General features: G+C 36.4%; 2 protein-coding genes and 1 long non-coding RNA gene across 5 annotated transcripts in view; 1 reads left to right on the top strand and 2 right to left on the bottom strand.

Moving 5' to 3' along the window:
- Nucleotides 1-101: 101 nt before the first annotated feature.
- Nucleotides 102-13,353, bottom strand: LOC309495102 (uncharacterized protein). Of its 3 annotated transcripts, none has more exons than XM_082164650.1 (7): nucleotides 13,245-13,353; nucleotides 5,313-5,618; nucleotides 5,086-5,181; nucleotides 4,944-5,000; nucleotides 3,205-3,309; nucleotides 3,083-3,120; nucleotides 102-515 (listed from the first exon to the last, which is right to left on the bottom strand). In XM_082164650.1, the coding sequence occupies exons 1-7, from the start codon at nucleotides 13,285-13,287 to the stop codon at nucleotides 213-215; spliced, it is 948 nt and encodes a 315-aa protein (XP_082020776.1). In that variant the 5' UTR covers nucleotides 13,288-13,353; the 3' UTR covers nucleotides 102-212. The 3 variants fall into 3 exon arrangements, with proteins under 3 accessions (XP_082020776.1, XP_082020775.1, XP_082020777.1); XM_082164649.1 differs by having other exon boundaries at nucleotides 5,313-5,621; XM_082164651.1 differs by lacking the exon at nucleotides 4,944-5,000 and having other exon boundaries at nucleotides 5,313-5,621.
- Nucleotides 13,354-18,879: 5,526 nt separating this feature from the next.
- LOC309493686 (adhesion G protein-coupled receptor E3-like) overlaps nucleotides 18,880-27,226 on the top strand; it is a 28,535-nt gene continuing 20,188 nt past the window's right edge. The window contains exons 1-7 of the mRNA XM_082162883.1: nucleotides 18,880-18,993; nucleotides 19,903-20,175; nucleotides 20,266-20,294; nucleotides 20,375-20,446; nucleotides 21,600-21,795; nucleotides 23,288-23,404; nucleotides 23,601-23,779. Coding sequence (XP_082019009.1) covers nucleotides 18,969-18,993; nucleotides 19,903-20,175; nucleotides 20,266-20,294; nucleotides 20,375-20,446; nucleotides 21,600-21,795; nucleotides 23,288-23,404; nucleotides 23,601-23,779 — 891 coding nt within the window. The 5' untranslated portion in view covers nucleotides 18,880-18,968. The remainder of the gene's footprint in view (nucleotides 18,994-19,902; nucleotides 20,176-20,265; nucleotides 20,295-20,374; nucleotides 20,447-21,599; nucleotides 21,796-23,287; nucleotides 23,405-23,600; nucleotides 23,780-27,226) is intronic.
- Nucleotides 24,108-27,226, bottom strand: part of LOC309493958 — a 179,022-nt gene continuing 175,903 nt past the window's right edge. The window contains exons 2-3 of the long non-coding RNA XR_014204135.1: nucleotides 26,629-26,892; nucleotides 24,108-24,784 (exon numbers count right to left, since the gene is read on the bottom strand). This is a non-coding gene — a long non-coding RNA (uncharacterized lncRNA). The remainder of the gene's footprint in view (nucleotides 24,785-26,628; nucleotides 26,893-27,226) is intronic.

Below are 27,226 nucleotides of genomic sequence, written 5' to 3' on the forward strand. Positions count from 1 at the left end.
TTTAAACGAGTTTTGGGATATTGGGAATGCCTGAAGAGCATGCATGAGTACATACTAAGCCTTACTGTTGGAATAAGACACAGAGACATTCGACAGTCCGACAACCCAAAGGTATATTTTATTACACAATGACAAAACCACGTTCAGAAACAAAACCTCAACTTTTTACAGCAAACACACATTTAACAGTCTATGATACTGAAATGAGCATGTTAAAGAGTAGCTTTTGAAAAATGCACAGTATCATAGGTTACTTTGTCTTCAGACCCTATAATTGTACGTGGTCTGCTATCTTTAGCAAGTATGCTAATGGCTGCATATGAAACTGAGTCTGCCCTATCAGAACTGGGGTTTGGAGTTTGTTTGCAGCTGGTCTCCGGTGAGATGGTCGAGTACAGGGGAGGATCTTGGATTTGATTGGCTGCAGGACTTTGATTGACAGTAGAATAAATGGTGATGTTTGCGACCTCCTCATAATCAACAGCAGTCTGTGTATTCAGTGATGATTTATTATGCTGTGAATAAAGAAACAAACTTACTACTTTTTTGTATTACAGATATGAGAATATTGGGGCATTTCATTGTACATTAATTTAATACATTAACTTAAACACAGTCAAATGACACCATGAGCGATATTTTTTTTTTAAACTATATTTAAATATTTACTGTTAAAGGGATAGTTCACCCAAAAATGAAAATTCTGTCATCATTTACTCACCCTCAAGTTGTTTCAAACCTGTATGAATTTCTTTTTTTCTGCTGAACACAAAAGAAGATATTCTGAAAAATGTCGGTAACCAAACAGTTGATGGACCCCATTGACTTCCATAGTATTTTTTTTTTTTATAACCAAACAGGTCCATCAACTGTTTGGTTACCGACATTTTTCAAAATATCTTCTTTTGTGTTCAGCAGAAAAAAGAAATTCATACAGGTTTGAAACAACTTGAGGGTGAGTAAATGCTGACAGAATTTTCATTTTTGGGTGAACTATCCCTTTAAGTCAGTACACCACAGTATATATCAGTAAATAAACATGATACACAAATGTCCACTAGAGTATCTGTATATTCCCTTATGACATTGAGATCATACTGTGTTCCATTCAATTTGGAATTGCTTGTGTTGTGCAATATTATTGAACGATACTTGAAGTTGGATTTCCAACTTGGAAAGTAGTGAAAATCCAACTCTTTTTACCCAGATGTGTAAATCATTTGAACATGACAGAACTCATGCAAGGAGTTAATTTTAAACACTGTTGGTAAACATTCACCTTTATTCAAATGAACTGCAAAAATGAATCAACACTTCCACATTGCATGATAATAAACTTGTTTGCAAGGATGGGTTTGCTAGCATTACATAGAATTGTAACTATTTGGTAGCTGAAAGACTTTGTTGACACTCAACTAAAAAGCTGATGGCTGCGCTGCCATTTAGTTTTCTCGAGCTGTATTTCGTCTTCTGAGCTTTGTGCAATGGAATGCCTTTACGGTGTCAAGTAATATCCCACATTCGTGTTTGGATGAAACACAGATTAACCCTTTATGACCTACCATAGAACAGTTCTGCCAGAGTATATCTTTGTATTTTTACATGCTGTGCTGTCATTCTTTTGAGCATTTTCATATGCCATACATCAAAATAATCCTTACTTTCCCAATTTGAAGGCTATATTTGTAATAAATCAATAGTAACTAGATAAATATCTCAAAAGTGCAATAAAAATAAAAAATAAAAAAAATCATATTTTTTTTCTACATGTTTTATTCAATACAGAAATTTGATAAATGCCAACCTCAAACTTGTCAATGTGAAAAACGTGCATAAAACGATTTTAAACTATACAGAATTGATTTGAACTGTTTACATAAATTAGTTTCTAAGATACACTCATTTATAGGTCTGTACAAATTGCGTAATATGCGTTTACAAATACAAAAGAAAAACAAACAAACAAACAAAAAACATAAAAATGCATTGCACATCATTTCTTTCTTTGGCTGCATACCTGGCTTTCTTCCTGATAAAACAATTTAAAACTATACAGAATTTATTTGAACTGTTTACATAAATTAGTTTCTAAGATACACTCATTTGAGTCTGTACAAATTGCGTAATATGCGTTTACAAAAACAAAAGAAAAACAAAGAAAAAAAAGAAAAAAACACAAAAATGCACTGCACGTCATTTCTTTCTTTGGCTGCACACCTGGCTTTCTTCCTGGGACGGATCTATTCCTTCAAGAAAGTCGGCTTCGTCCTTGAAACGGAATCTGGAGCCGATGAGCAGACGGAGAGTTCATCTTCATCGGACGCAATTAGTATTGCCAAAACATCCGCGTCCATGTACTTTCGTTTAGACTATGTTACGTGCGCGCGCGCGTGTGTGTGTGTGTGTGTGTGTGTGTGTGTGTGTGTGTGTGTGTGTGTGAATGTGCTTGCATTTGTAAAAGTGTATTTGTGAGTGTGTAAAGGAGAAATAAATGATGAATGATAAAAAGACAATAACGAAAAGAAAGAAACATACCAGGACAGCAAATGGGAGTCAAACGCATGGTCAAATGACGCAGCGTGTGACGTCACAACATGTGACAACCTTTGGGGTCATAGTGCACAGAACGTGATACGTCAATGAGCATGGGAAGATGTAACTATCAATCACAGATCTACATAACATGTGTGCAAAGACGTGCAATGCATTTTTGTGTGGTTTTTTTTTGTAAACGCATATTACGCAATTTGTACAGACTCATTAGAGGGTGAAAAGAACGCAACAGGAGCATGTTGGAGGCTTGATCTGAACATGTTACATCTCTGGTTTTGTATGCAAAAAGAGTTACTGAGCTAGCGATTTGGTTTCAGTTTCTATAGGCTCTTAAACAGACACACGCAAACGGGAGCGCCGGCGCTCCCGTCGGTCTTAAAGGGTTAATTTCAAAATGTGATAATTTCTTAGTGCAGTATGCTTTTCAAAGAATCATATAAGGAAAAAAAAACCTAAAAAAAAACAAAAAAAACACCCACACTATTGTAATACACATAAAAGCTATACAAAAAATAGGTTTCTGTCTTACCTCTGTGGGACATGTGGTGCCTTGGATTTCAGCATCAACTTAAGTTGGAAAAAGGGAAACACTTTAGTAGATAGATTATAGGCTAGATTGTGTTTAAAAAAATGCAGTGTATTTGTACTTACCATTAGAACTGTGTGACTTTCTCATGTGCATTTTCCATATACAGAGAACCACCACAGATATAAACCCCACCACAGACAGAGTGACGACTGTGAACATCAGATAACCTAAAACACACAGAGACAGCCTGTGTACACTGAGCCAGAAGTGTCCAATCCTGGGTGAACGTGATTTCACCAAGTACCACATGTTCCTGGATCAACATTTTTGTTGATCCTGGAACAACTTTCCAATCAACCAATCAGATTTGAGGGACAAGTTTACAGTTTATGTCACCATCAGTGTTATTCACCTATCATTTCCCTCGGATTTTAGGGAAAAGTTATGGGTAGGGTTAGGTTTAGGGGTAGGTATAGGGTAAAGACTACATTTTGGGACAGGAATGTTATTCCAGGATTAACAAAATAAATTGATCCTTGAACATGTCTTACTCGGCAAAATCATGGTGACCACAATCCTGTTCCTTGGAGGGCCACTGTCCTGCAGGGTTTAGCTCCAACCCCAGTTAAACACACCTGAAACAGCTAATCAGGGTGTTCCAGACAACTTGAATTTCTGATTTTTCCCATCTCCTACTTCGAAATAACGCCTGAAATGCCACTTGAAGTCAGACATTCGACCTGTGAACTCAGGGCAAATCAACTCCAACCTCAGCGACCTCATTCCTTTTATGTGTCATTGTCGTCATTGAATCATTACAGATTAACATTGTTTATGTTAACATGCTAGTGCGTGCCAGTTGCATTTCCACTGTAACTTCCGGGGATTGATCCATTGGGTTTTTGGCCCGCCGAATATATTGGTCCAAAACGAGCCAACTCAAAACTCCCTTTCAGACACCAACGAGTGTTTGAAATAACTTCTGATTGTGATTTAATGGGGATTCTGATGACCGTATGAGGCAGAAATAAATTGATGTGACGCTAAAGGCTACTTATGCTAACCATTGCGATAATAGATACACATATGTTCATGGAAAATACCAGAGACTGCTTGAAGAACTAAGACAAATCATATGATTATGATCAAGTATTTATTTGGTTTCATGTTACCGGACCGGACTAATGCATCCGCATATCATAAATGACATTCTCTGATTAACTCGTATTGCTCCTGTTTTCTAGAGCGCCCTCTGTTGCTCTGGCTGATAGGATAACAGTATAGTGAGACTGGAGAGATCGCTCAAACCTCCTCAGATCGCATAATTTCACAGAAAAGAAGAATATGCTATAGAAATTCTCACTCTCTCTAAAGAAATGTGATTTAAACATATCATATTTGATCATATTTTTCTAATCGTGTAGTCCTTTACATGAAAATCAGTCTACAGGCTTTCATAGACAACCGTCTGGGAAGGTCTCGTTTTTTAAAAGTTTTGTTACAAGCTGTTCACACAAACATAAAATGCTCTTGTTGACATCATGTGGTCAACATGTGAACGTGACGTGTGATTGGACATTACAACTCGGATATCCCCACATCGTCCTGACTCGAACACGGCATTGCTACCAATATTAGACACTTCCAGTCAGGTGTGTTGAGGCAAGTTGCAGCTTAACTCTGCAAGACAGTGGCCAATCAGGAGCAGGAATGAACACTTCTGCTGTAAGCCACGTGATTGTCAAAACAAAACCTGTGTATATGGTTTTGTGTGTTAAATTAAGTGCTGTGTGTATGCTGGACAAAAGGGGCAGACATGATTGTCTTGTCAGGCACATTGTATACTAGTAAAAAGACTCACCAGATTGTGTGCTTTCATAAACTGCTGGTGTAGATGAAACAACAGGACTTTGAAACTCTTTAAATGTAAAAGAGGAACAACATCATCCCCTACTCTGTTCAGACACATAGATAAATACTCATTGTGATTAGCTCAGCATTACCTGTTGTTGAAGATGTGTTGGTTATGATGTCATCAGGTGATTGAGATGTCGGGAATGAACTTATTGTTATGGTGGATTGAGAATCCAAACTTGCCTCTGGTTTAGGAGATATGTGTCAGTGTTTGTTTTTGTGTTTTTTTTGTGAAAGTGTGTAATAGTTATTATAGTTATTAATAGTTATTTTACACTTCAGTAAATCTACACAAAATACAATACATCATTCTAACCTTTGGATACTTTCAGATGGACTTCCTGATATGTGTCTAGTCCAATTCTATCCACTCCACACTTGTAAATCCCAGAGTCGGACTCCTGTAGATCAGTGATGGTCACGTTGAACGTTCCTTTCCCAGAATCCTCCAGTGTGTATCTCCCTTCAGGTGACCGGTCAGATTGAACTAAAATATCTGTGTCTTCACATGGATCTCTGCAGAAATACTTGATGTTGGTTGAAGCCCATTTATGAGAACAAGAAATGATGATGTGTTTCCCACTGTATCCATGTAACTCAGTTCCATCTGTTGCTGAAATTCCTGCTGAATGCAAAAAAAAAAATGTATGTATCATACACAAGGGAGATGTCATTCTCACTTTTATGCCTGATATTTTAATATTAAATTATTTTGATGAAGATCAGTGCATATAACACGGTGGCATATGAGTGCTGTTGTAGCGACACAATATAGAGATAGAAAATAATTAAACTGATATTTGATAAAACTGTCAGATTTGATAGTTTTGGGTACAAGTTTATTCGTGGACTTTCTAGCTTTGCACTAACGTCTATCATTAAACAAAATAATGTGTATTCATTTTTTACACAGAAGCAATTGGATTTTTGAGTTCATTAAAAAACATATGCAGTGGAATCAATGAAATATGACCATGAAATATGAGCAAAATTGACCATATCACATTTGATGTGACGGATTGCACCATGTTACAGTGTGACTTCCTGGTCTCTTCTTGGACTAAGGGGATATATGGCCCCTAAATTGCTTAGTAATGTTACTTCTGACTGGCAAACTATGAGCTCTGATTGTTATTGTCTCATTAGCATTTATTTTTTAGAGTGCAACGTTTTCACCATACCCTCATTATACACAACTATTCACTTGCACTATTCACTATTCACTTGCATTGTTCTGGGACGGTTTATCTGCTGAAGTTATGGCAACAGATTTCAAACAGTATTATTAAAATACAGTTTTTAAAATTATTATAATACTTTTTGTATAATTGTTTGCTTATAAGTGAATAACTCAAATTATTTAATTGAAGTAAACAATATTATATGTTCACTGGAATTATATTAACTTGTGAACGATATGGTAACTCTTTACAATATGGTTCCATTAGTTAATGCTTGTTAATGCAATACATTTGTTACAGAATAGCCATGGCCACAAGTTTTACATTTATAAATGTATAAATTCCTATCTTTTTGTGTTTCACAAAATGTTCTGCTTCAGTTGTTGTGGTGTTGATTCACATTGTTTCTAGATTATTTATAGTGAACAGGTGCAATTTAAATAAGTGCAAAAAAGCTTCATTGGACAAAAAAATTACTTTATCAGCCATCCAAATGCACAAAATTACCTGGTAAAATAATTTTACTAATCTTATCATCAACACATGGGAAAGTGTGAATGAGTACTAGTCAGGTGAAATCACTCTCTCATTCTGGTTGGATTTTAAGAGTAAACTGATTGTTATAAAAGGAGGGAGGATCCCACATAGCATCAATTTGACGACCCAGATCCGGCCCACATCTGGCACAAGTGGAAAGATGATCTAGCCCACATGAAGCGTGGAATGACGGCCCTTGGGCGGCTCACTCCTGTTTGCCAGATCTGGGCCACAAGCAGGCCATAGCAATGCCACATGTCAGCCAAGAGCAAAGAAATAAACCAGAACTGGACCTTATCTGAGCCACAAAATCTGTGTATATTAAATATGAAGTCATCTCAGCCTTAATAAACCTGTTAACAAGCAGAATAACACAAGAACTACAACTGACTTCAGACACAGCCTAAGATGAAATCAACTGAAGAGAAAAGAAGACATTAAAGGGGTGGTAAAACACAATTTCACTTTTCTAACTTTAGTTAGTGTGTAATGTTGCTGTTTGAGCATAAACAACATCTGCAAAGTTACAACTTTCAAAGTTTAAAGCAAAGGGAGATATTTGCTTTTAAAGAAATCAATTTCTAAGAACTACAAAAAACGGCCAGTAGGGACTACACGACATTCATGCGGGCTTGCTGACATCACTAAGCCCAATATTTACATAAACCCCTCCTCCGATGAAGGATTCGCACAACGGCTAGTCCTGAAAGATGGAGCAGTTCCAACTTTAAAAACATAAACTGTTTACGGGCCACAACCTGTAAGTATGATTTATTTTTCGTCGTTGTGTTTTCCTGTAATAGTTCGTATTGTTAATTGTACGTTGTAGCGAGGAAGTAAACGAAGGACAACGCTGTTTGGCTCCACAAACCAGTTTGTTAAATGCTAACGTTAATTCATACTTATCCGACAAACACATCACCAGCGCAGCGAACTTGGAATGTTCGTGGTTGTTGTCGTTTATGTGATCAGTGTAAATTATTCTTTGATTATAGCTTTTATGTATTGTTTATCTACATGCTTGTTTATCTACAGGCATGCTAAACATGGTTTTGTGTTTGATTTGGCTACTGTTGTAAAGCCAATGTTTAGTGTTCGTATTGGATTAATAGTTCAGGCGACAGATATTTAGCTACAATCATTCTAAATATACAAAAGTAACAGTGTCATATAGCGATCTGCAGTCTTAAAAAACATACCTTTCTGAAACGTCCTTTAACAGCCGTTCTTGAACAGTTTCTGCTCGATCCTCTCCACTAACATTCTCTGGGTCTGATTCGGGCTCAAACTGGTATGGCAATATTGACGCCGTTGTTTACTGAAGCACAAACTACCGGTAAAGATAAGGGGGCGTGACGTTTCCGAACAACGTGCACTTGGCGGTTAGCGAATCACAACACACTGGGCCAGCTAACCAATCTGAGCCCATTGCGTATTTTGAAGGGGGGGGCTTCATAGAACGCGGAAATCATCCGACCGTTTTTACAAGGAGGGACAGAGCAGTGTAGAATAATGGTTAAATATGTGAAAAATAATGCGAATTTTTAAAGACGAAGCATGAACACATGTTACAGTGCACCCCACAAACACAATCAAGCCTTCGAAAAAAGGCGTTTTACCACCCCTTTAAATCTGTGAAGATCTCAGCAGAGGAGGATTAAACAACTTTTAAGTTTAAGTTTGAGTTTAACTCTAATGTGTTTCATTTGAAGTCACCATAACAGTGATTAGTGTTTCCATTAGTTGGGCTCTTAACTCTTATTATATTTTTTATCTTTTTTGGCCGCTGTGACAGTGTGTTTGTCGAACACATTTGCAGCAGCAAATAAAGCTAAAGTGAAATGAGATCAGATGATGATGATTACCTGTTAATAGTCTTTTAACATCATGAAATAGACTGATTCACTGATGACTTTTGAATCTAATAATTGTGTTGCACCATTAATATATTCACATCACAAACCCTGTGTGACTGCAGCATGAGATCCAGCAATATTATCGCAATCAGTTAAAAGATTTGAACAAACGTGAGCACGAAAAGCTAATCTACGGTGACACACACAGATATCAACAATCAGCACATGAATCTTAACAATAGCCTGCCAGCCTCTTCAAATGTGGTAACCCACATGTTTCTACGAAATCCTTGCTTGGAGCTATGACCTGTCAAAATTCGTCTCAATGTTAAGTCTATGGGACTTTATTGCCCAATCTGTCGCCCGTTGGGTAAACATTGTACACCCGATCGCTTATAAAAGTCATAGCACACCATTCCTCAATAATCCACACGATTTGACGCCTCATTCATGGGAGAAGTGACAAATGGTGCAGGAGGAGTAGAGCCAAACTTTTGTTAGTGAGGCACATAGAATGTAAGTGAATACGGTCAAATTTTAAAGACCATACCCTTACGAAACAAAAATATATGGGAATACACCGCAAAATATGATGTGATATATTACATAATACATTTCCATTTATGGGAAACTAAAGCTTATATTTTTCAATATACTGTAATATATGCATTGCATTGATTAATGAATATAAAATATTAAGACAAAAATAGCATTACATGTAATATTCACAAAGTTTTATCCTTTATGTGTACATATATTGCACATACATGTTCCCATATAAATGTGAATGTATGTTCACACATATATACACACATTCACGGAATGAGTTACAACAGATTTCTAGTTCCCAGCATGCTTTGCTTCTGACTAGGAGAGTAAATGTTAAAATTAATGGTTAATTAATGTGTTTTGCTCAATATTAATATAGGGGAGATCTGTAAGTGTTTAATGTTCTATTATTTTGGAATTTAAAAGTTTTTCTGGTATGTGTGAGTTTTTGTGGTGAGCGTAGAGCCTGTGGTGACGTTGATGATTGGTCAATGACTTTTAATAGTGATGGTGAAATAAAGCTTTGTGAAGCACTGGGGTTTTCCTCTTCAACTGTATCATAAAATTAATTCATTACTCGAAGCTTTTAAACAGGTTGCACACTAACGACATCTTGTGGTCATAAGGTGGAAAAGCTGCCTTTCTGTCCCAGAAGACCGTTTTTTTTATTTTTTTTATCACTTTGTGCTCTGTAAACCGCAAAGCAATACAATTAATCCTCATAATTCATGTGTTAGTGTTGATGTAGTTCTTATACAATGTATGAACAAACAACTGAATGAATTAATTTATGGGGGAAAAAATAACAATAAATGGGACTAATTCACTTGTACAGAAACGATTCTTATGAATCTGCTTTGATCTATAAATGCAGCCTTATTCATATAATAAACTTTAGCCTCAGTCCTAATTCTACGATTTCATAGGCAAGGCTCATGTAGGCATATATAATCAAAATAAAATAAAATTGTGTGGAATGGTGAAGTGTTTGTGAACTGGGGAGCTGGACTCCGCCCCGTCCCTGAACGCGCGTCTATTTCGCTTCAAACGCTCGCTTACGCGCGTCCTATTCGCTTTGGACGCGCGAATGGATTCAAAATGTTTAAGCGTAGAACTAGACGCGATAGACGCGAATTTGACGCTCTATTCGCGTTTGGTGTGAACGCAGCATAATGAACAGGCTGCGATGTCAAGATTGCAATGCTGGAATGTGTGTGTCAGAGAGAGAGAGGCACGGGCGCGATCGAACAGTGGAAACATAAAAACATCATTCGTCATTATAACATCAACGTCAATTTGTTCATACAGGACATCATTAAAACTGCAAAGTGTTCAGCCTACTTATATTTGTGTAAAACATTGTGCTTTTGTCAAACAGTAAACTCTTGTCAAACTGTAACCTACAACTGTCACCCAACCAAAATCACACACTGTAAATTTTTTTAAATCAAATTATCAAAAATCAAAAATGATCTCATCTTTTGGACATTCATCATATTGCATTGGTTTTCATTTCTTGTCCTAAAACAGAGCAATAATCTTTTTATTTTTAAGTTACACATTCTACATTGATTAAAAAATTAAATAAAATGTTTTTAATGGTAGTATTATTTTATACAGAAATAAATTATTTATAATTCAGATGAGAAGTTAAAGTTAATTAAAATTTTAAGGAAACAAATATATTGATCTGAAATATAGCAAATTAATTTTAAATTCATTCAGGTTACCAAACATATCTCAAGGCCTTTTGAATAAAGGGTGGCAGTCTTTCATTATCAGCTGTTGTTGTGGATATACTGGAGAAGTATTTGTTCTCCATTTGAGTGAGATGTTTTTATGTGGCTAATTGAGGAAAGTGCTTCCATATATTTTATTATTAGTAGTATTAGTTCAAGAATAAAATAAAGATATCGGATTGATATCGGTATCAGCAAATAGCCAAAGCTGCGGCATCGGTATCGTATCGGAAGTGAAAAAGTGGTATCGGGACATCCCTAACTCTTTCATTAGAAAAAATAACCGTGAACGTATTTACAGTATAAGCCTTGCCAGTGACATAGGAATTTTTTTTTTAAATAATCGTTCAATAATCGTAATCGAGGTAACTTGTTTGATTAATTGCGATTATGATTTTAGCCAAAATCGTCCAGCCCTACCCCAACGTGAAGCGGAGGGGTCTTGAATCAGCCTGAAGGGGTTGTATTCGCTATAACAACCGCCTCACTCTACATTATCCCGCTTACTACATGGCTACCTACCAAATAAATCAATAATTTGACACAAAATATTGATTTAAAAAGGAGTTTATTGATTTAAAAAATGATTGTATTGCTTCCGCTAAAGAAAATAGTCCGTTCCGTCTCTACGGTTAGAATCCTGCGTCCATAGCAACGCTCTGTTTTTCATGGCAACAGTGTGTTATACTTCGCAGCGGTCTGTTATCAAGAAATAACAGACCGCATTCTACAAGCCATGTAATAATAGTAAATATATTGTCACATATCTTTCAATATGTGAAAAGCAGCAATTCCTTATGTATTATTCAATATATTGTAATATATACACAATATATTATTCTGTATATTTTCAAAAATACGGTTAAACCATTTCATATATTGATCATTCATATATGGGAAATAGCCATCAAAACACTGAACTTGTGAAGATCCAGAAAGCAACACAAGGAAGTCTGAGACCACAATCCTACTTAAGTGGACCAAAAACGGATCTGAGTCTTCTTTCAGGGACAGTGTAAACGTAAAGAGAACTGGGTTGTTTTTCACTTGGTTCACCTCTTGGTCCACTTAAAGGAGTCTTGAGTTCAGTTATTTTAAAGAGGACTCAAGTGTGAAAACACCCTCTGTTTATTGTCACACTGCTCTTCACAGCCGTTACATGTCACATACTCATCACTTTGTTCATCCTTGTTAACAACTTCACTAAAACACTCCCTCACAGTATTTTTCTTTTCTCCCTTTTGTTTTGTTTTCAAAGCTGCATCCTTCAAATTACTCTTTTTTTAAACGTAAATATTCGGTTTCAACTTACTCAAATATCTAATGAGCCGTTCAAATATTGAGACATTTTTCTTTATATGCGATTATATATATAGCTTATACTCTTTATACAGAAATGGACCGTGGTGGACATATCTTGCAGTTTTTGAACCCTTTTGTTTTCAGACAATTTAATATAACTTTCAAAAAAAGTCCAGTACAAACGTTACTGTCACTTATCACTGGCAGCTGTCACAGTTGCTAGGCAACAAGAACAATCCTCGTAGGCTAGACCGTCCCATCTAACACCGTTCAGTCTGACCTTCGCGGCCTTCGAAGGATGCAGCCTCTGAATTGGGACACAGATTAAATCTCCTTTTTAAAATATCTTTCGGATCCGTTGCTACTTTAACAAGTGGACCCCTCAATTACTTAGCTTAATCGGAGTCTGAAAACTAGTGCCTGACCAAAAATTAAGCTTTAAACAAGTTAATATTTCCATCATTAATGATTTATCTCATCTACCCGCGACCCACCCGCAATTAATCAGAATGCTTTTGCTAATAAAGGCCTTTAAAACGTATGGAATGCGTATCATTGTATATCAATATTGAAGTAGCAAACCTTGCCAAACACAAAATTTATGTTACTGCTAATACCTTTGACCATGGCAGCATTTATTAATATTTGTTAAAGTTAGTGTCAGGGTTCTGTCACTTCTGTCTAGTTTATTTCTTGGTTTTGTGACAGAGCTCTGACACTCCTGTTTTGTCTTGTCTTTGTCACTTGTCTGTGTGCCTTGTTTCATGTGCGGGACGTGGTGTTTGGATCCCGGCACTTCAGTCTAGTTCTACTTCCATCACACCCAAACCTGACAGTTAGCTAATAAAAATACAACTGCTCATCATTAGTTCATGTTCAAGTTCAGGTCCATGGATTTAAATTCAGTATCAGTTACTTCATCTCATGATGTCTTTTGAGAAATGTTCATTTTGATTGATTGTGTCTATTGACTATACATGAACACTCATGAAGCATACCAAGGGTATCAGTCCAGCAACTGTTTTTAGTATAGAAATGAAATACAATGTGACAAAACAACAATGTCGATACAGAGAAAACTCACCTGACAGACAGATCCAGATCCCAAGAACATAGAAGGACTTCATTTTTAAAGTTTAACCCTGTTATATTTCAGCAAGACCTTGTTCAAGTCACTCTTGGCAGCATTGAGGCTCTTCCTGGTGTACCAAGTTTTTATCATTGATGAGGAACTCAAAAAATGCTTGTCTAATGTACACATTTTATTTAAATTATTTTTACTAGCAGAGCACCCCAGTTACAAGCATCTACTTCCTCATTTTTTTAAACACTTGTTTGTGTAGACAAATATTTTAACACAGTTCTGAGCTCTGTTTGTGCTTCCTGACGTTATTGTTTGTGAATGAGATTTGACCTGGGCAATCTGATCCAAGATCAGTGTAAAATAGCAAGACGTGCATTGATGTCAGCACGTCTGTGGACCACAGATGAGTGCTTGCTTGTAAGCGTAAAAATAAAGTTAGCTTGGTCTCTTTTTTTCTTTGCTGGTGGCTTTCATAACTACATCATAACTGGACATCATTATTTCTCTATTGACAGCCATTCAAAAATATCTGCATTTTGGCTAAATGTTTTGAAACATTTAGTTTTATTATTTAGTATTATTATAATGTTTTGGAGGCTCATAAATGTGAAGAATGGACTTATTTACTTCCCTGTCTGTTGCATTTGACATCACAACTTTGGACACAAGGGTGTGTGTTCTTGCAATGTCATCAGCCAGTGTTACCATTTTTATGAAGCTCTTTAGCCAATAGTCACATGGCATTTAAGTTCCGTGAATGATTGATGATGACGTGAGCTGTTTTATAATTTTGAGAAACTCTAATTTAAATGTGTGTGTGTGTGTGTGTGTGTGTGTGTGTGTGTGTGTGTGTGTGTGTGTGTGTGTGTGTGTGTGTGTGTGTGTGTGTGTGTGTGTGTGTGTGGTCTAAACCCTTGAGCATTTTCATACTGATAATAAACATGATGACTACTTCCTCTATTCTGTTCCCAGGAACACACAGCAAAGTCCCCAGTGTTAAATCAACACTGCTCAGTGTTATATAAGTCCCCAGTGTTAAATCAACACTGCTCAGTGTTATATAAGTCCCCAGTGTTAAATCAACACTGCTCAGTGTTATATAAGTCCACAGTGTTAAAGTTAATGAGATAATTAAGTGATTAATTGAGTGATGATTGAGCATTTTTGAAGACACCTGATGTTAACAAGCAGAATCACTGATGGAGAAAATAATTGTTTAGGTCACCATTATGGTTATCAATATTTGCTTTAGTTGGGCTCTTCACCCTTACATTTTTAACTTTAGATTTTGTTTGGCTGCCGTAATAATCCGGATACATTTTCATTTATTAACGCTCTCCGTCCACACTAGTGTTTTCAGACGTTTCAGTGTGGATGAGAAACTTTTGAAAAACGCCTGAAAACGCTAAATTCACCTTTACTGCCCATGCGTAAAACCCCACAATAGATCACTGATATGATTCAGATGGAAAAATAAATAATGAACAGGATAATTTGGTTTAGTAAAATATCTCACCATTCACCAGGTCGCACGCAGTCACCATTGTTTGGTCTAAAACGCTTCTGCTCTCATGTATTGCCGCAGGACAGCAAATCTGAGTAAATTCTGTCATCTTTGCAGGACTGTGATATGAAGAGTGTGCAATGTAGAATATGTTTAGCAACAGTGTGAAAGCGAATAGCACATAACAGGCACAATACTGGTATAAACATGAATATCTATTTATATAGAAAATATCTGATGGTGTTGGTTGTGTTGTAGCATAGTCATTATTTGACTTGAAACACATTGAGAGCATAATTTTTGAGGTAAGTTTATCTTATGGATTATAGCAGCACTTTTCTTGTACTGCATGCAATTTTTTTTGCATTTCAATGAAATCCAAATTAATTCTTAATAGTTGTTAAATTACACACACACACACACACACACACACACACACACACACACACACACACACACACACACACACACACACACAAAAAAAACCCTTCTAAAAAAAGTATTTCATGTAGGAACACACAGACATCAAGAATTAGCGTGTGAATCTCAGCAATGGTGACAAACAGATCAACTCTGAACATAAGCTCATTATTTATAGTGGTGGAAAGATTTTTATTTTATTTTTTTTTATTTTTTTACTTAAGTAAAAGTATTGCTACTTAAGTAATAATTTACTTGAGTACAAGAAGTACTGAAAAGAAATATGACTCAAGTAAGAGTAAATAAGTAGTTTGCTTAAAAAATACTCATGTAATTACATTAAAAAGTACTTTAGTATTATTTTTCTATTTTTACCAAAAATGGGGAGATGATAGCGATATGGGGCGCTAAACAATCTCATGTCATATCTCAAGTCCACAAGTGAGAGTCATAGGAGTATTAAACTTATGACGTTTCAGGAAATGCCTCATATATGGATAATAACATGCAAATAGAGATGTTTTGACTGATGAAACATGAAGACAAACAGATTGCGATAATATATCTGTGTTCATCAAGCTATCTCAGGTATCATAAGAATGATGTATGTCTTTAAAGGGATAGTTCACCCAAAAATGAAAATTACCCCATGATTTACTCACCCTCAAGTCATCCTAGGTGTATATGACATTCTTCTTTCAGACGAATACAATCAGAGATATATTACAAAATGTCCTGGCTCTTCCAAGCTTTTTAATGGAAGTGAATGGCTGGAGAAAATTTGAAGCCCAAAAAAGTGCATCCATCCATGATAAAAGTGCTCCACTTTTACTCCAGGGGGTTAATAAAGGCCTTCTGAAGTGAAGTCATGCGTTTGTGTAAGGAAAATACCCATATTTAAACCTTTATAAACTATAATCACCAGCTTCTGCCAGACGGCCGTACACATCGATTTGCGGTGGAAGACTAACCCCTGACCCGACGCACAATGTAATGACGAACGTGGAAGCTCAGAGGTAAGAGCAAAATGAAACCCTGGTCGTAAATTAGCAATTTTAAAGAGAAATGTTGGAGGATTTCTATATAATAGAAGAGGAGCTTCAGTTTGTTGCACAGCCCTATTTGTTTAAACCGCGAGAGGCGTCAAAGCTTACGATACTCCTATCTACGTCATACATGTGTGACGGGTTACTCTTGTGGCACAAGTCAATTTGCGTAGTATGCGTACGGTCATCTGGTGGAAGCTAGTTATTTAGATTATAAAGTGATGTAGGTCATCACTCTAGAGCAGTGAAGACATATTGTCTGGAGTGACAAATCACGCTTCTCTGTCTGGCAATCCGATGGACGAGTCTGGGTTTGGCGGTTGCCAGGAGAACGGGACTTGCCTGACTGCATTGTGCCAAGTGTAAAGTTTGGTGGAGGGGGGATTATGGTGTGAGGTTGTTTTTCAGGGGTTGGGCTTGGCCCCTTAGTTCCAGTGAAAGGAACTCTTAATGCTTTAGCATACTAAGACATTTAGACAATTTCATGCTCCCAACTGGGAGCAGTTTAGGGATGAACCCTTCCTGTTCCAACATGACTTTGGTGTGAAGGAACTAGACTGGTCTGCACAGAGTCCTGACCTCAACCAGATAGAACACCTTTGGGATGCCAGGCCTTCTCGTCCAACATCAGTGCCTGACCTCACAAATGCGCTTCTAGAAGAATGGTAAAAAATTCCCATTAACACACTCCTAAACCTTGTGGAAAGCCTTCACAGAAGAGTTGAAGAGGTTATAGCTGCAAAGGGTGGGCCAACTCCATATTAAACCCTACGGAATAAGAATGGGATGTCATTAAAGTTCATGTGCATGTAAAGGCAGATGTCCCAAAACCTTTGGCAATATAATGTATTTTCAATAAGAGACCGGTCTGGACTGCAGGCAGGCAGTCAAGCACATCAACTCTATGGTGTAAAGTGTCTAGAAACTACTCTGTTGTAGCATGTGCAGAATAAGGCCTGGCATCCCACAGGCTTAGGCGGAGATGACTCCATTTCTAATTTACAAATTTGTTGCTCAGATAAGGTCCCGTTCTGGTATGGCCTGCTTGTGGCCCAGATCTGGCAAACAGGAGTGAGCCACCCAAGGGCCGCCATTCCACGCTGCATGTGGGACAGATCATCTTTCCACGTGTGCCAGATGTGGGCCGGATCTGGGACGTCACAATGTTGCTATGTGGGATTTACTTGCTTTCCATGCAATATATCATCTTGATGCCATTACATGTCTCTACAATCCCAATATTTGCCTCCATGTTAGTGATACCTTCAGACACATTCAAGCCAACCCTGCCATTTACACTGATGCACCCCCATACCATGAAAGATGTTTGCTTTTGTACATGTCATTGATTAAAGTCTGGTTGGTCCCTTTTGTCTTTGGGACTGAGAACTTGATGTACGTTGCTGAAACGTGGACTCATCTGACTGCACAGATTTCCACTGTTTCGGATCATCTGAGATGAGCTCGGCCCCAGAGAACTCGCCGGCATCTCTGTGTTGAACTGATGTATGGCTTTCTCCTTCAGTAACAGAGATGCAAGTGGCATTCCTTGATGCAGCAGCAGACTGTGATAAGTGACAATGGTTTTCCAAAGATCTCCTGAGCACGTTGCTGTATTTAATATGGTAACATGATGGTTTCTCATTCATTGCTGTCTGAGGTCAAAGGTCACACAGATTCAACAGAGATTTCCTGACTTACCCTACATGTACTGAGATTTCTCTGAATTCCCTGAATCTTGACACAATATTGTGTATGGTAGAAGGTGAAATTAAATTCTTGCAGTCTTGCATTCAGAAATGCGATTTTTGAATTGTTTCACAAATATCTCATGCTCCTTTTACACTCGATCACGATACCCTCACCCTATTATCAATTTATGCTTTGCAACACACTGTTGAACAACACAACTCTTTATTGGCTATTGACAGGGATGGGCAGTATTTCAGATACATGTATTTAAAATACGTATTTGAAATACAAAATACTCAAAAGAATTTGAAATTCAGTTTATGCTGTGGAATCAAAACTGATATTGAGAATTGTGAAACCATGATATTGTTACTGTGAAGTAAAATTTAGATTTTGGTCATATCGCCCATCCATATTCTTTGCTATATAGCAGAAAAGGTTCCCACAGTTTTACAGACAGTATGCATTTTTTAATAGTGTTAAAGTAATAGACTACATTTTAACCAGAAATAAGTAGCCTATATGAATGGCTGCTATTTTGCATAAGTTTATTTGTAATTGCCAGAAAGAAAGAAAGAAAGAAAGAAAGAAAGAAAGAAAGAAAGAAAGAAAGAAAGAAAGAAAGGGCAGAGATGAGGTTAGGAATGAAAAGTCAGTAGGCCTATGTAGTTTCTTCATTCACTGTGACCTATACCTGCACTGGATGACCATTTTCACATCCATTTTGTGTATTTTCAAAATGCTAAATACTGTATTTGTATTTTTAAAATACATTTTTCACACAGTATTTTGTATTTGTATTTTAAATACATTTGTATTTATGCCCATCTCTGGCTATTGATACTCGATAGATGCTCAATGTTTTCCTGATATCATGTAAATGATATTTGGCAAGAGCACAGTGTTAAAAGCCACAGTTTTGTATATGAGGTGTGTGTTCTTGACTGAATGCAAATGAATCTTCCTCGGAGGCCGTAGTGATCAGTTTACTGTTCAGAGGCTGACAGTGGACATTCGTTTCTCTTTAGAGGATTATCAATGTGAAGCCCTTTCAAGATCACAATGAACATCATTCTTCATTTGACAGGTGAGTACCTGAATTCTTAGCTCATGTTAAACAAAATGTGAATGTTCATTAAAAAAATAAATAGTTTTCAAAACAATTAATGCAAATGGAGCAAATAGCTTCGCAGTGAGACATGTAAAGCAGTTGCGCTTTACTCACGTTTGAATTCTGGGGAAAAAAAGGCCTTAAGTGAATCTTATTATTATTTTTAATAATATTTATTGTACAAAATATTTGCCTTAGATATATTATTATTATTATTATTATTATAATATCAAATTTTAACAAATATACGATACAAAAAGTGACAAACTTTCACACAATAAACAAGTTATGGCTCAATAGTCAACAAGAAAAATGATATAAAGAAGCCTAATTAACCTGTTGAAAATTATTGCCAAGAAATGTAAAAGAAAGAAAAGAAAAAAAAAAAGGAAAAATAATGAAATCATATTATGAAAGAATATTAAACATGACATAAATTCTAGATGTTTTATAGCTTTCTTATTTACAGACAATGAAATTGTACAAATTCAATTCTTGTTTGAAGAATATATTGTTTTTTGCATATTTACATTTATGGATTCCTGTCATAAAATCCAATAAGAATGTGTGTATAAGATAAGGAAAAATCAAGGCATTAACATTACTCCAGAAAGACTGAGCAAAAGGACACTCCCAAAACAAATGGCCTTTCAGAAGAAACTTAACAACAAGAGCAGGGTGAATTACCTCTTAATTTCTGCTAAATAGATATATTATATTAGATAGTGCATCAAAACATCTTTTTAGGCATAGTCTTGTCAAAAGTGTTATTCTGTTATTCTTTAAGGAGTGAGAACTGTTATTCTCCCTGTAAAGTCCACTATATCCAGTGATTTTCTCTCTCTAGTAATCAAAGACTGATATCTGATGGATTTATCTCTCTAGCTCTGCAGCTGATGGTAATCACAAGTAACGTAGCAATCGCAAAATCTCAAGGAAACTGGTACTGCTCTCCTCTCTCGAACAAAACCTGTGCAAATGCGTCCAGTAATGTGAACTGTCGTGGACAAAATGACTCTTGCAAGGCCTATTCCTGCATTCCTCAGAGTGACGGCTGCTCCTGCAAGGTCGGATCCTACAACTCCACCAGCGACTGTTACTATGAAGTTTCTCCAGATATCTGCAAATACAATGCAGATTCCCAGTCCTGCCTGAGAGGTGTGTCCAGCACTGTCCTTCGTGTGTACAGCTTCTGTGTATGTCCTATGCAGTTTTTATGCAATTTCATCCCTTTTTTTTTCCTTCCAGATTTGAAGACTCCAGACAACATTCAAGGGGTAACGAGTTTCGAAAAAATGGTCTATAAATGACATTTAATACACTCTATAATTCATGTTTACTTTCTTTTCTTTTTTAGAACTTAACTGCAGATCTCGTAATAAATCTTGTTGATCTGATTGCCAATATGACGGATCAAATGTCTCCTGCAGTGAGTCACGTTTCCTGGACTTGAACCAAGGGTCATTCTCAAAAAATCTAGTTTTTTTCCGGTCTACAAAATGTTTTGAATTGAGCTCGGTTATTTTTTCTGCCCTAAAATTTGATCGTATTTGTTAACATCTTGATACTATTACCTGTTCATAATGGACATCATACCTTGTCATTTTTTATGTATTTCATGAATTAAGATTTAAGATCTTTTGAATTAAAGATCTGAATTAAAATGTAAGATTTGTGTTAATATCTGCTCAAAAAACTTACTGATTAGTTATAACATTGAGCCCCAGTTTCACAGACAAAGCTTAAGCCTAGTCCCAGACTAAAATTAATGTTTGAGCTGTTGAAACTGTTTAACTTTTAAATATGTCAGTGCCATTGTTTTGTCTCAAGCACACCAGTAATGTTTTTTTATTATTATTTTTTATTCCTTAGGCATTTTATAAAAGCTACTTAAAAGTCCTAATTGTACTAAGGTCTTATCTAAGCCCTGTCTGTGAAACCAGTCCTTTGTCATTTAGTACGCGCGGGTCTATTATGCAAATTAGCCCTGCCTCCACTTACTCACTCACACCAGCTCAGAGATCCACTCATCTTGGCGTTTCCATCCAATGTTTTTTAATGCATTTTCCTCAAATGTGCATTAAAATAGGTGGATGGTAACAAAGCTAATGACACGTTTAAAATTTATTTTATTAATGCAATACAATGACCTATTTGAACAGCCTCTTGTAACACTAAATATAGAGACAATCGTTCTTCTTAATTTATATTATTATTTTTATTGAAATTATTTGCACGATTGTTAGACCTTGCACTAATGCTTAACCCTTGAAAAGAAAATTATTTCAAAAAAATAAACAAATGACTGTAAATGCTGGTGTACAATGATAATGCTTAGGCACTTGACTCAAATAATTAAACAAAAATGTACAAAAAATAAATTAAAATGGTCAAATTATTTCATATTGTTTTTAAACTTTTATGTTATAAAATGATATGGAGTTTCTTGACTATTTGACTCAAAACTCAAGGAGCTAGTTTGTCACCATATTTTGAGAATGACCCATAGATTAGCTATTACACTCTTTTACCATAGAAATCATTTGCATTTTACAAGAAAGCATCTTTTTGTATTCGATTAGATGGCGAAAGACTATTTGAAGATTGTTGATGCTGTACAGATAACGGTTTCAGACTTGGCCAGTGCTGAAAATAAAAATAAAGATAAAATAGTGTCATATGGAAACAGTTATCTGAACGCCTTTGAGAACCTGGTGTCTGCCGTGGTGAAGCCAACAGAGAAGTACGACTTGCAGAATATTAGTCTCACCAATACAGGTAAAGAGTCCTGCTACGTCCCTGTTTGTACTTGTGTGTTTGACACATTTGAGAAACAAAACTGTGATGCTGTGAAAGGTGTGCGTCTTAGTCAAATATTTTCTTCTGGAGAAGCCCACACAGCAAAAACTCCAGTGTTAAATGAACTCTCTTGGGAGTTTATATGGCTCCAGACTCAAGAGTGTTAAAGTGTTAAAATATGAGTGTTAAATTAACACTCAAGAGTGTTAAAGTTAATGAGCTAATTAAGTGATTCATTGAGTGATGATTGATCATTATTGAAGACACCTGATGTTAACAAGCAGAATCACCAAAGGAAAAAAAAAAAAAAAAAAATACGACACCGTTATGGTGATCAGTGATTTAGTTGGGCTCTTGACCCTTTAATCATTAACTTTAGATTTTGTTTGACTGTTGTATCTGAATTATAACTGTCAGATGAACAAAGTGAGAAGGTGATCAGGTTATGTTTTAACATAAATTGACCTGAATCACAAATCTCATTTCGAGTGTTATGACTACCTTGTACAGCAGCCTGTGATTCTATATCAAACAATTTTCAGCATTTTAAATATAAACCAAAATATTCCTCAGAAGTTGTTCTGATCAAAAGACTTTGAAAATTAATTCATGAAGACACACTGACATCAATAATCAGCCTGTGAATCTCAACAATGGTGACAATAATAAAGAATGTTGCAGTGCAATCTGGGTGCCACCAATCAAAACTAATTTATGGCTCCCATCATGCATTGCGGTATGAATAAATTATGATCTGAAGTGTTTTAGTAATTTCCTTTTCCTAATTGAATATTCTGTTTGTCACCATTGTTGAGATTCATACACTGATTCTTGATGTCTGTGTGTGCCTAAAAGAAATATTTGTATCTTCATCAGAACAACTTTTAAAACATTCATTGGATTATTTAGAACATTTTTGATTTTGTGCTGTAAGGGTCACAAGCCCAACTAAAGCAAACACTGATCTCCATAATGGTGACTTAAAATTGTGCTTTTTCTCCTTCAGTGATTCTGCTTGTTAACATCAGGTATCTTCAATAATGGTCAATCATCACTCAATGAATCACTTAATTATCTCATTAACTTTAACACTCTTGAGTGTTAACTTAACACTCGTATTTTAACACTTTAACACTCTTGAGTCCGGAGCCATATAAACTCCCAGGAGAGTTCATTTAAGTTTTTGCTGTGCAGCTTTTCCTGAATGTTTTTTTATTTTATTATTATTTTTTTTTTTTATACTTGCATAATTGGTTCAAATCTAAAGACATTTGTTTTTACTATAAAGAAACCTTTTGTCAATTACAAAGTTTTTCATGAATGTTAAAGATTCTTACTGGAACTATTAATGCCAATAAAAAACTTTTAGATTTAAAGGTTACAGGGCAATAAGTAAAACACATCAGCAATATATAGATAAGACATTATATGTATTTTTTTTTTTTTTTTTTTTTTTTTGTGTGTTCTTTAGAAGTAAGAATTCTTGCGGTTGGACCAAATGCATCTGTAAAGGGCATGCCTCTGATCCGTACAGAAAAAGCTAGCATGGATATTGACCTTTTTGAGATTGCCATGAAAAGCACTTCAAGTATGTGAGAAGTATGAACAAGTACAAATAAAAATACACACGTGAACATTTGTTTCTGCTGCTGCAAAATACCAATTTTTTTTTTTTTTTTTTTTTTTTTTTTTTTGTCTGAACAAGTGTGAAAAAAGTTTATTTTTTCCCCTTTTTTTGCAAATTGATGTGACTCGATGTGATTTTATGTTGGTCTGTCACACAGGATCAGCTGCAGTGGCTTTCATGAGCTACAGTTCATTGGAGAATCTACTGAAGCCTGAGTTCTTCAACACATCAAATGACACAAATAAAACCATGATGTCCACTGTGATCTCAGCTACTCTTCATCAAACCAACACTACACTCACCAAACCAGTCAACTTCACCATCAAACACATCAGAGTGAGTTCATTTCTATGACTCCTACCCAAGGTGCCCTTGACGTCAATTTGACATCAACAAATAGTCAAGATTTTGACCACCATGTATGACATGCATGAATATGCATATTTTCATTATATTTTGTTCCTTGTGGTTGTAAAGATGCCTAACAAAGGTATCAATCTGACATGTTTTTTTTTCTGGTCCCTACATCTCAGGTCAATACCATTGACATTAAATCGATGTTGATTTGATGTCAGGAAACAAGACATCAAATTGATGTGAAATTTATGTCAATACAATGTCTGAAATGTCTGAAAAAAGTATATTTATTACTCATTTAAATCAATGTGACTCATTTTCAACATCTAAAAGACCTAGCCTGAATGATCTTGAAAGTTGTAGACCTAGGTCTATGTATTTTGCATGTGTGTTTTTATTTATTTAAATCCTAGCATATTTACATTTAGTTCACGTTTAAAATGACAGCAGACACTATAATTGCATATACTATAAAAGGTCAATTTAATCTGATATTGAAGCTTGATATTGAATGATATCAAAATAGCATTAAAATGACATCAACATCATGGCATCCTGATGTCAAATAGATGCCCAGCAGGCAGAGGATATAGACTACAACATCGGTCAGACGTTGGATTTTGGTTGAAAATGAAAGTCGGGTTGACGTCTAAATCCAATGTTTGTTTGACGTCAGGCTCCAATGTTGGGCAGTCATTGAATTTTGGTTGGAATAAACCAAACAAAAAGGTGAAATGCATGGCCGTACACTTATTACCAGCTTCACTTAAAACTAACCAGATTTACTTTATTTAATTTGCGGTTTAAAGAAATAATATTTTGTATTTTAAAGTCTCATGATGGTGGTTAGCGTTTGCTTTAGTTGTGCTCTTGACCCTTGACTTTTTAAATTAAACTTTTCTCTGGCTGCTATAAATTTGTGTTTATAAAGCACAATTGTTGTAGCTTAAAAAGCCAAGAGAAAATGAGATCAGGTGATATTGGCTGTTTATTGATGATGATGATGATGATGATGATGATGTTATCATGTTATAGCCTTAATCCCTGATCTTAATCAGTGTCTAATGCTTTGATTATAGAGGACTTGTGGTTTTAACATTGTTTTATTCATAATAGAAGTCATTTGATTCCACAACATATCTAACAGTGTTGTTTATTAAAAAATATACTTGATTTTTAAAAACTATTTAGTGCACAAAAACCTTTAATCTATGGCAGTACTTAGACGCACACAGACATCAATAAACTGCATATGAATCTCAACAATGGTGACAATCAAACAAAATATCCAGATAATCAGATCAACTCTCAACAATAATCAATGCATGCTGGGAGAAAAGGGTGAGTTTTGATTGGTGGTACCCAGCATGCACTGCAGCATGAAGCATTTCATTGATTGTCACCATTGTTGAGAGTCATACACTGATTCTTGATGGCTAAGTAATAATGTAGAGGAAAAAGTTTAATGCACTAAATGTTTTGAAAATTCTTTATATTATTTAAAGGGGGGGTGAAATGCTATTTCATGCATACTGAGTTTTTTACACTGTTAAAGAGTTGGATTCCCATGCTAAACATGGACAAAGTTTCAAAAATTAAATTGTACGTTTGAAGGAGTATTTCTGTGCCAAAAATTGTCCTTCCGGTTTGTCACAAGTTTCGGAAAGTTTTTTTCGAGTATGTCAGATGGGGTGGAATTTCCTTATATGGTTCCTCACGGTACGTTCACACGGGGCGTCAACGCTTCCCATTGACTTTGAATGGGTGACGTCAAGCATTGCCGAAAAGAATTGTGGATCCGTCGGCGGCGCTTCACTGGCGTTGCTCGCGGCAGAAGTTGAGAATTTTTCAACTTCTGCCGCGAGCAACGCCAGTGAAGCGCCGCAGACGGAAGCGTCAGCCAATCAGGATCGCTCTATGCAAATACAGTAGCCAGGCGGCAGCCACTCACGACAATGAAGCTTGTTGTTGAGTTCCTGTCTAATTTCATTGGCTGACGCTGCTATGACCATGGCGTCAGTGCCAAACTTCAGCCACGCCTTCCGTCAAGCGTTGACGCTGACGCCCCGTGTGAACGTACCGTAAGGGCACTTCTCCGCGGGCGCGCGCGCACTCGTAGACCAGACAGAGAGAGAAGAGAGCGAAAGCAGTACCTCATCAAAGCGCTCTGCTCGGCTTTTGGAAGTCAATGTCACCAAAGAAGTGGGTTTTTGGTTGCCAGGGCAAGACAACCCTGCACAGATTCCCAAAGAACCCAGCGTTAAGGGACCAGTGGATGGAGATTGTTTTTTCAGAGACTGTTTGTTTTTGTGCAAGACTGTTTGTTCCCTGCATTTCGACGATGATTGTTTTATAAACAAAGCCCAGATCGACGGATTTGCAGATCGTCTAATGCTTAAGGATCGAGCAGTCACAATGATAAAGGTTCGCGGTCGCAGGCGGTGAGTAAAACTGCTTCAAATGTCTCTGTGTGTTGTTAGCTCGGTTAGCACAGCTTTAGCACACCGCCCACACGGCCCGCCTCCATACGCTCGTTTTTTTCCGGAAAGACTCGGTACAGCCTATCTTTATTTTATAAATATAATAAAACTAAAGACTTTTTGGAGATATGAAGGATGCAATACTACTCTATAGGTACTTAAGATTAACAGGAGATTGAGTGAAAATGAGCATTTCACCCCCCCAATTCAAGAGTCCAACTAAAGCAAACGCTAACCACCATCATGGTGACTTTAAAATACAACTATTGATTACAACGGAAATTAAATAAAGTCAGTCTGGTTAGCTTTAAGTGAAGCTGGTAATAAGTGTACGGCCATGCATTTCACCTTTTTGTTTGGTTTATTCCAACCAAAATTCAACGACTGCCCAACATTGGAGCCTGACGTCAAACAAACATTGGATTTAGACATCAACCCAACTTTCATTTTCAACCAAAATCCAACGTATGACCGACGCTGTAGTCTATATCCTGTGCCTGCTGGGATCAACATCATGACATCTTGACTTCAAATAAATGTTGAATTGACATCAAATACCAACAAAGCATGACATCAAACTAACATCAAAATGACATCAGCAGAGGTCAAAATCTTGACATCAAAATGACATCGACACTTTGACGTCAATATGACTTTCATTTTTGACCTATTTCGTGACATAATTTTGACATCAGTGTTTGATGTCATATTGATGTTAAATTGACATCAAATGCCCACTGGGTACAAGCCAATGTTCTGATCTATTAACCCACATAGCAACATTTTGAGTTAAGAGCCTAACTAATGGGAACACTAATCACTGTAATGGTGACTTCAAATGAAACACAGAGTTAAACCTCTGTTAATTCTAAATAAGATCTTCTGTAGACGTCTGACAGAAATAAAGTCAGACTGGTTTGTAATAAGTGAAGCTGGTAATGCTGTT

This window comes from Leuciscus leuciscus (genome assembly GCF_965113295.1).
Source record: "Leuciscus leuciscus genome assembly, chromosome: 3".
In the NCBI taxonomy this organism is placed as follows: Eukaryota; Metazoa; Chordata; class Actinopteri; order Cypriniformes; family Leuciscidae; genus Leuciscus; species Leuciscus leuciscus.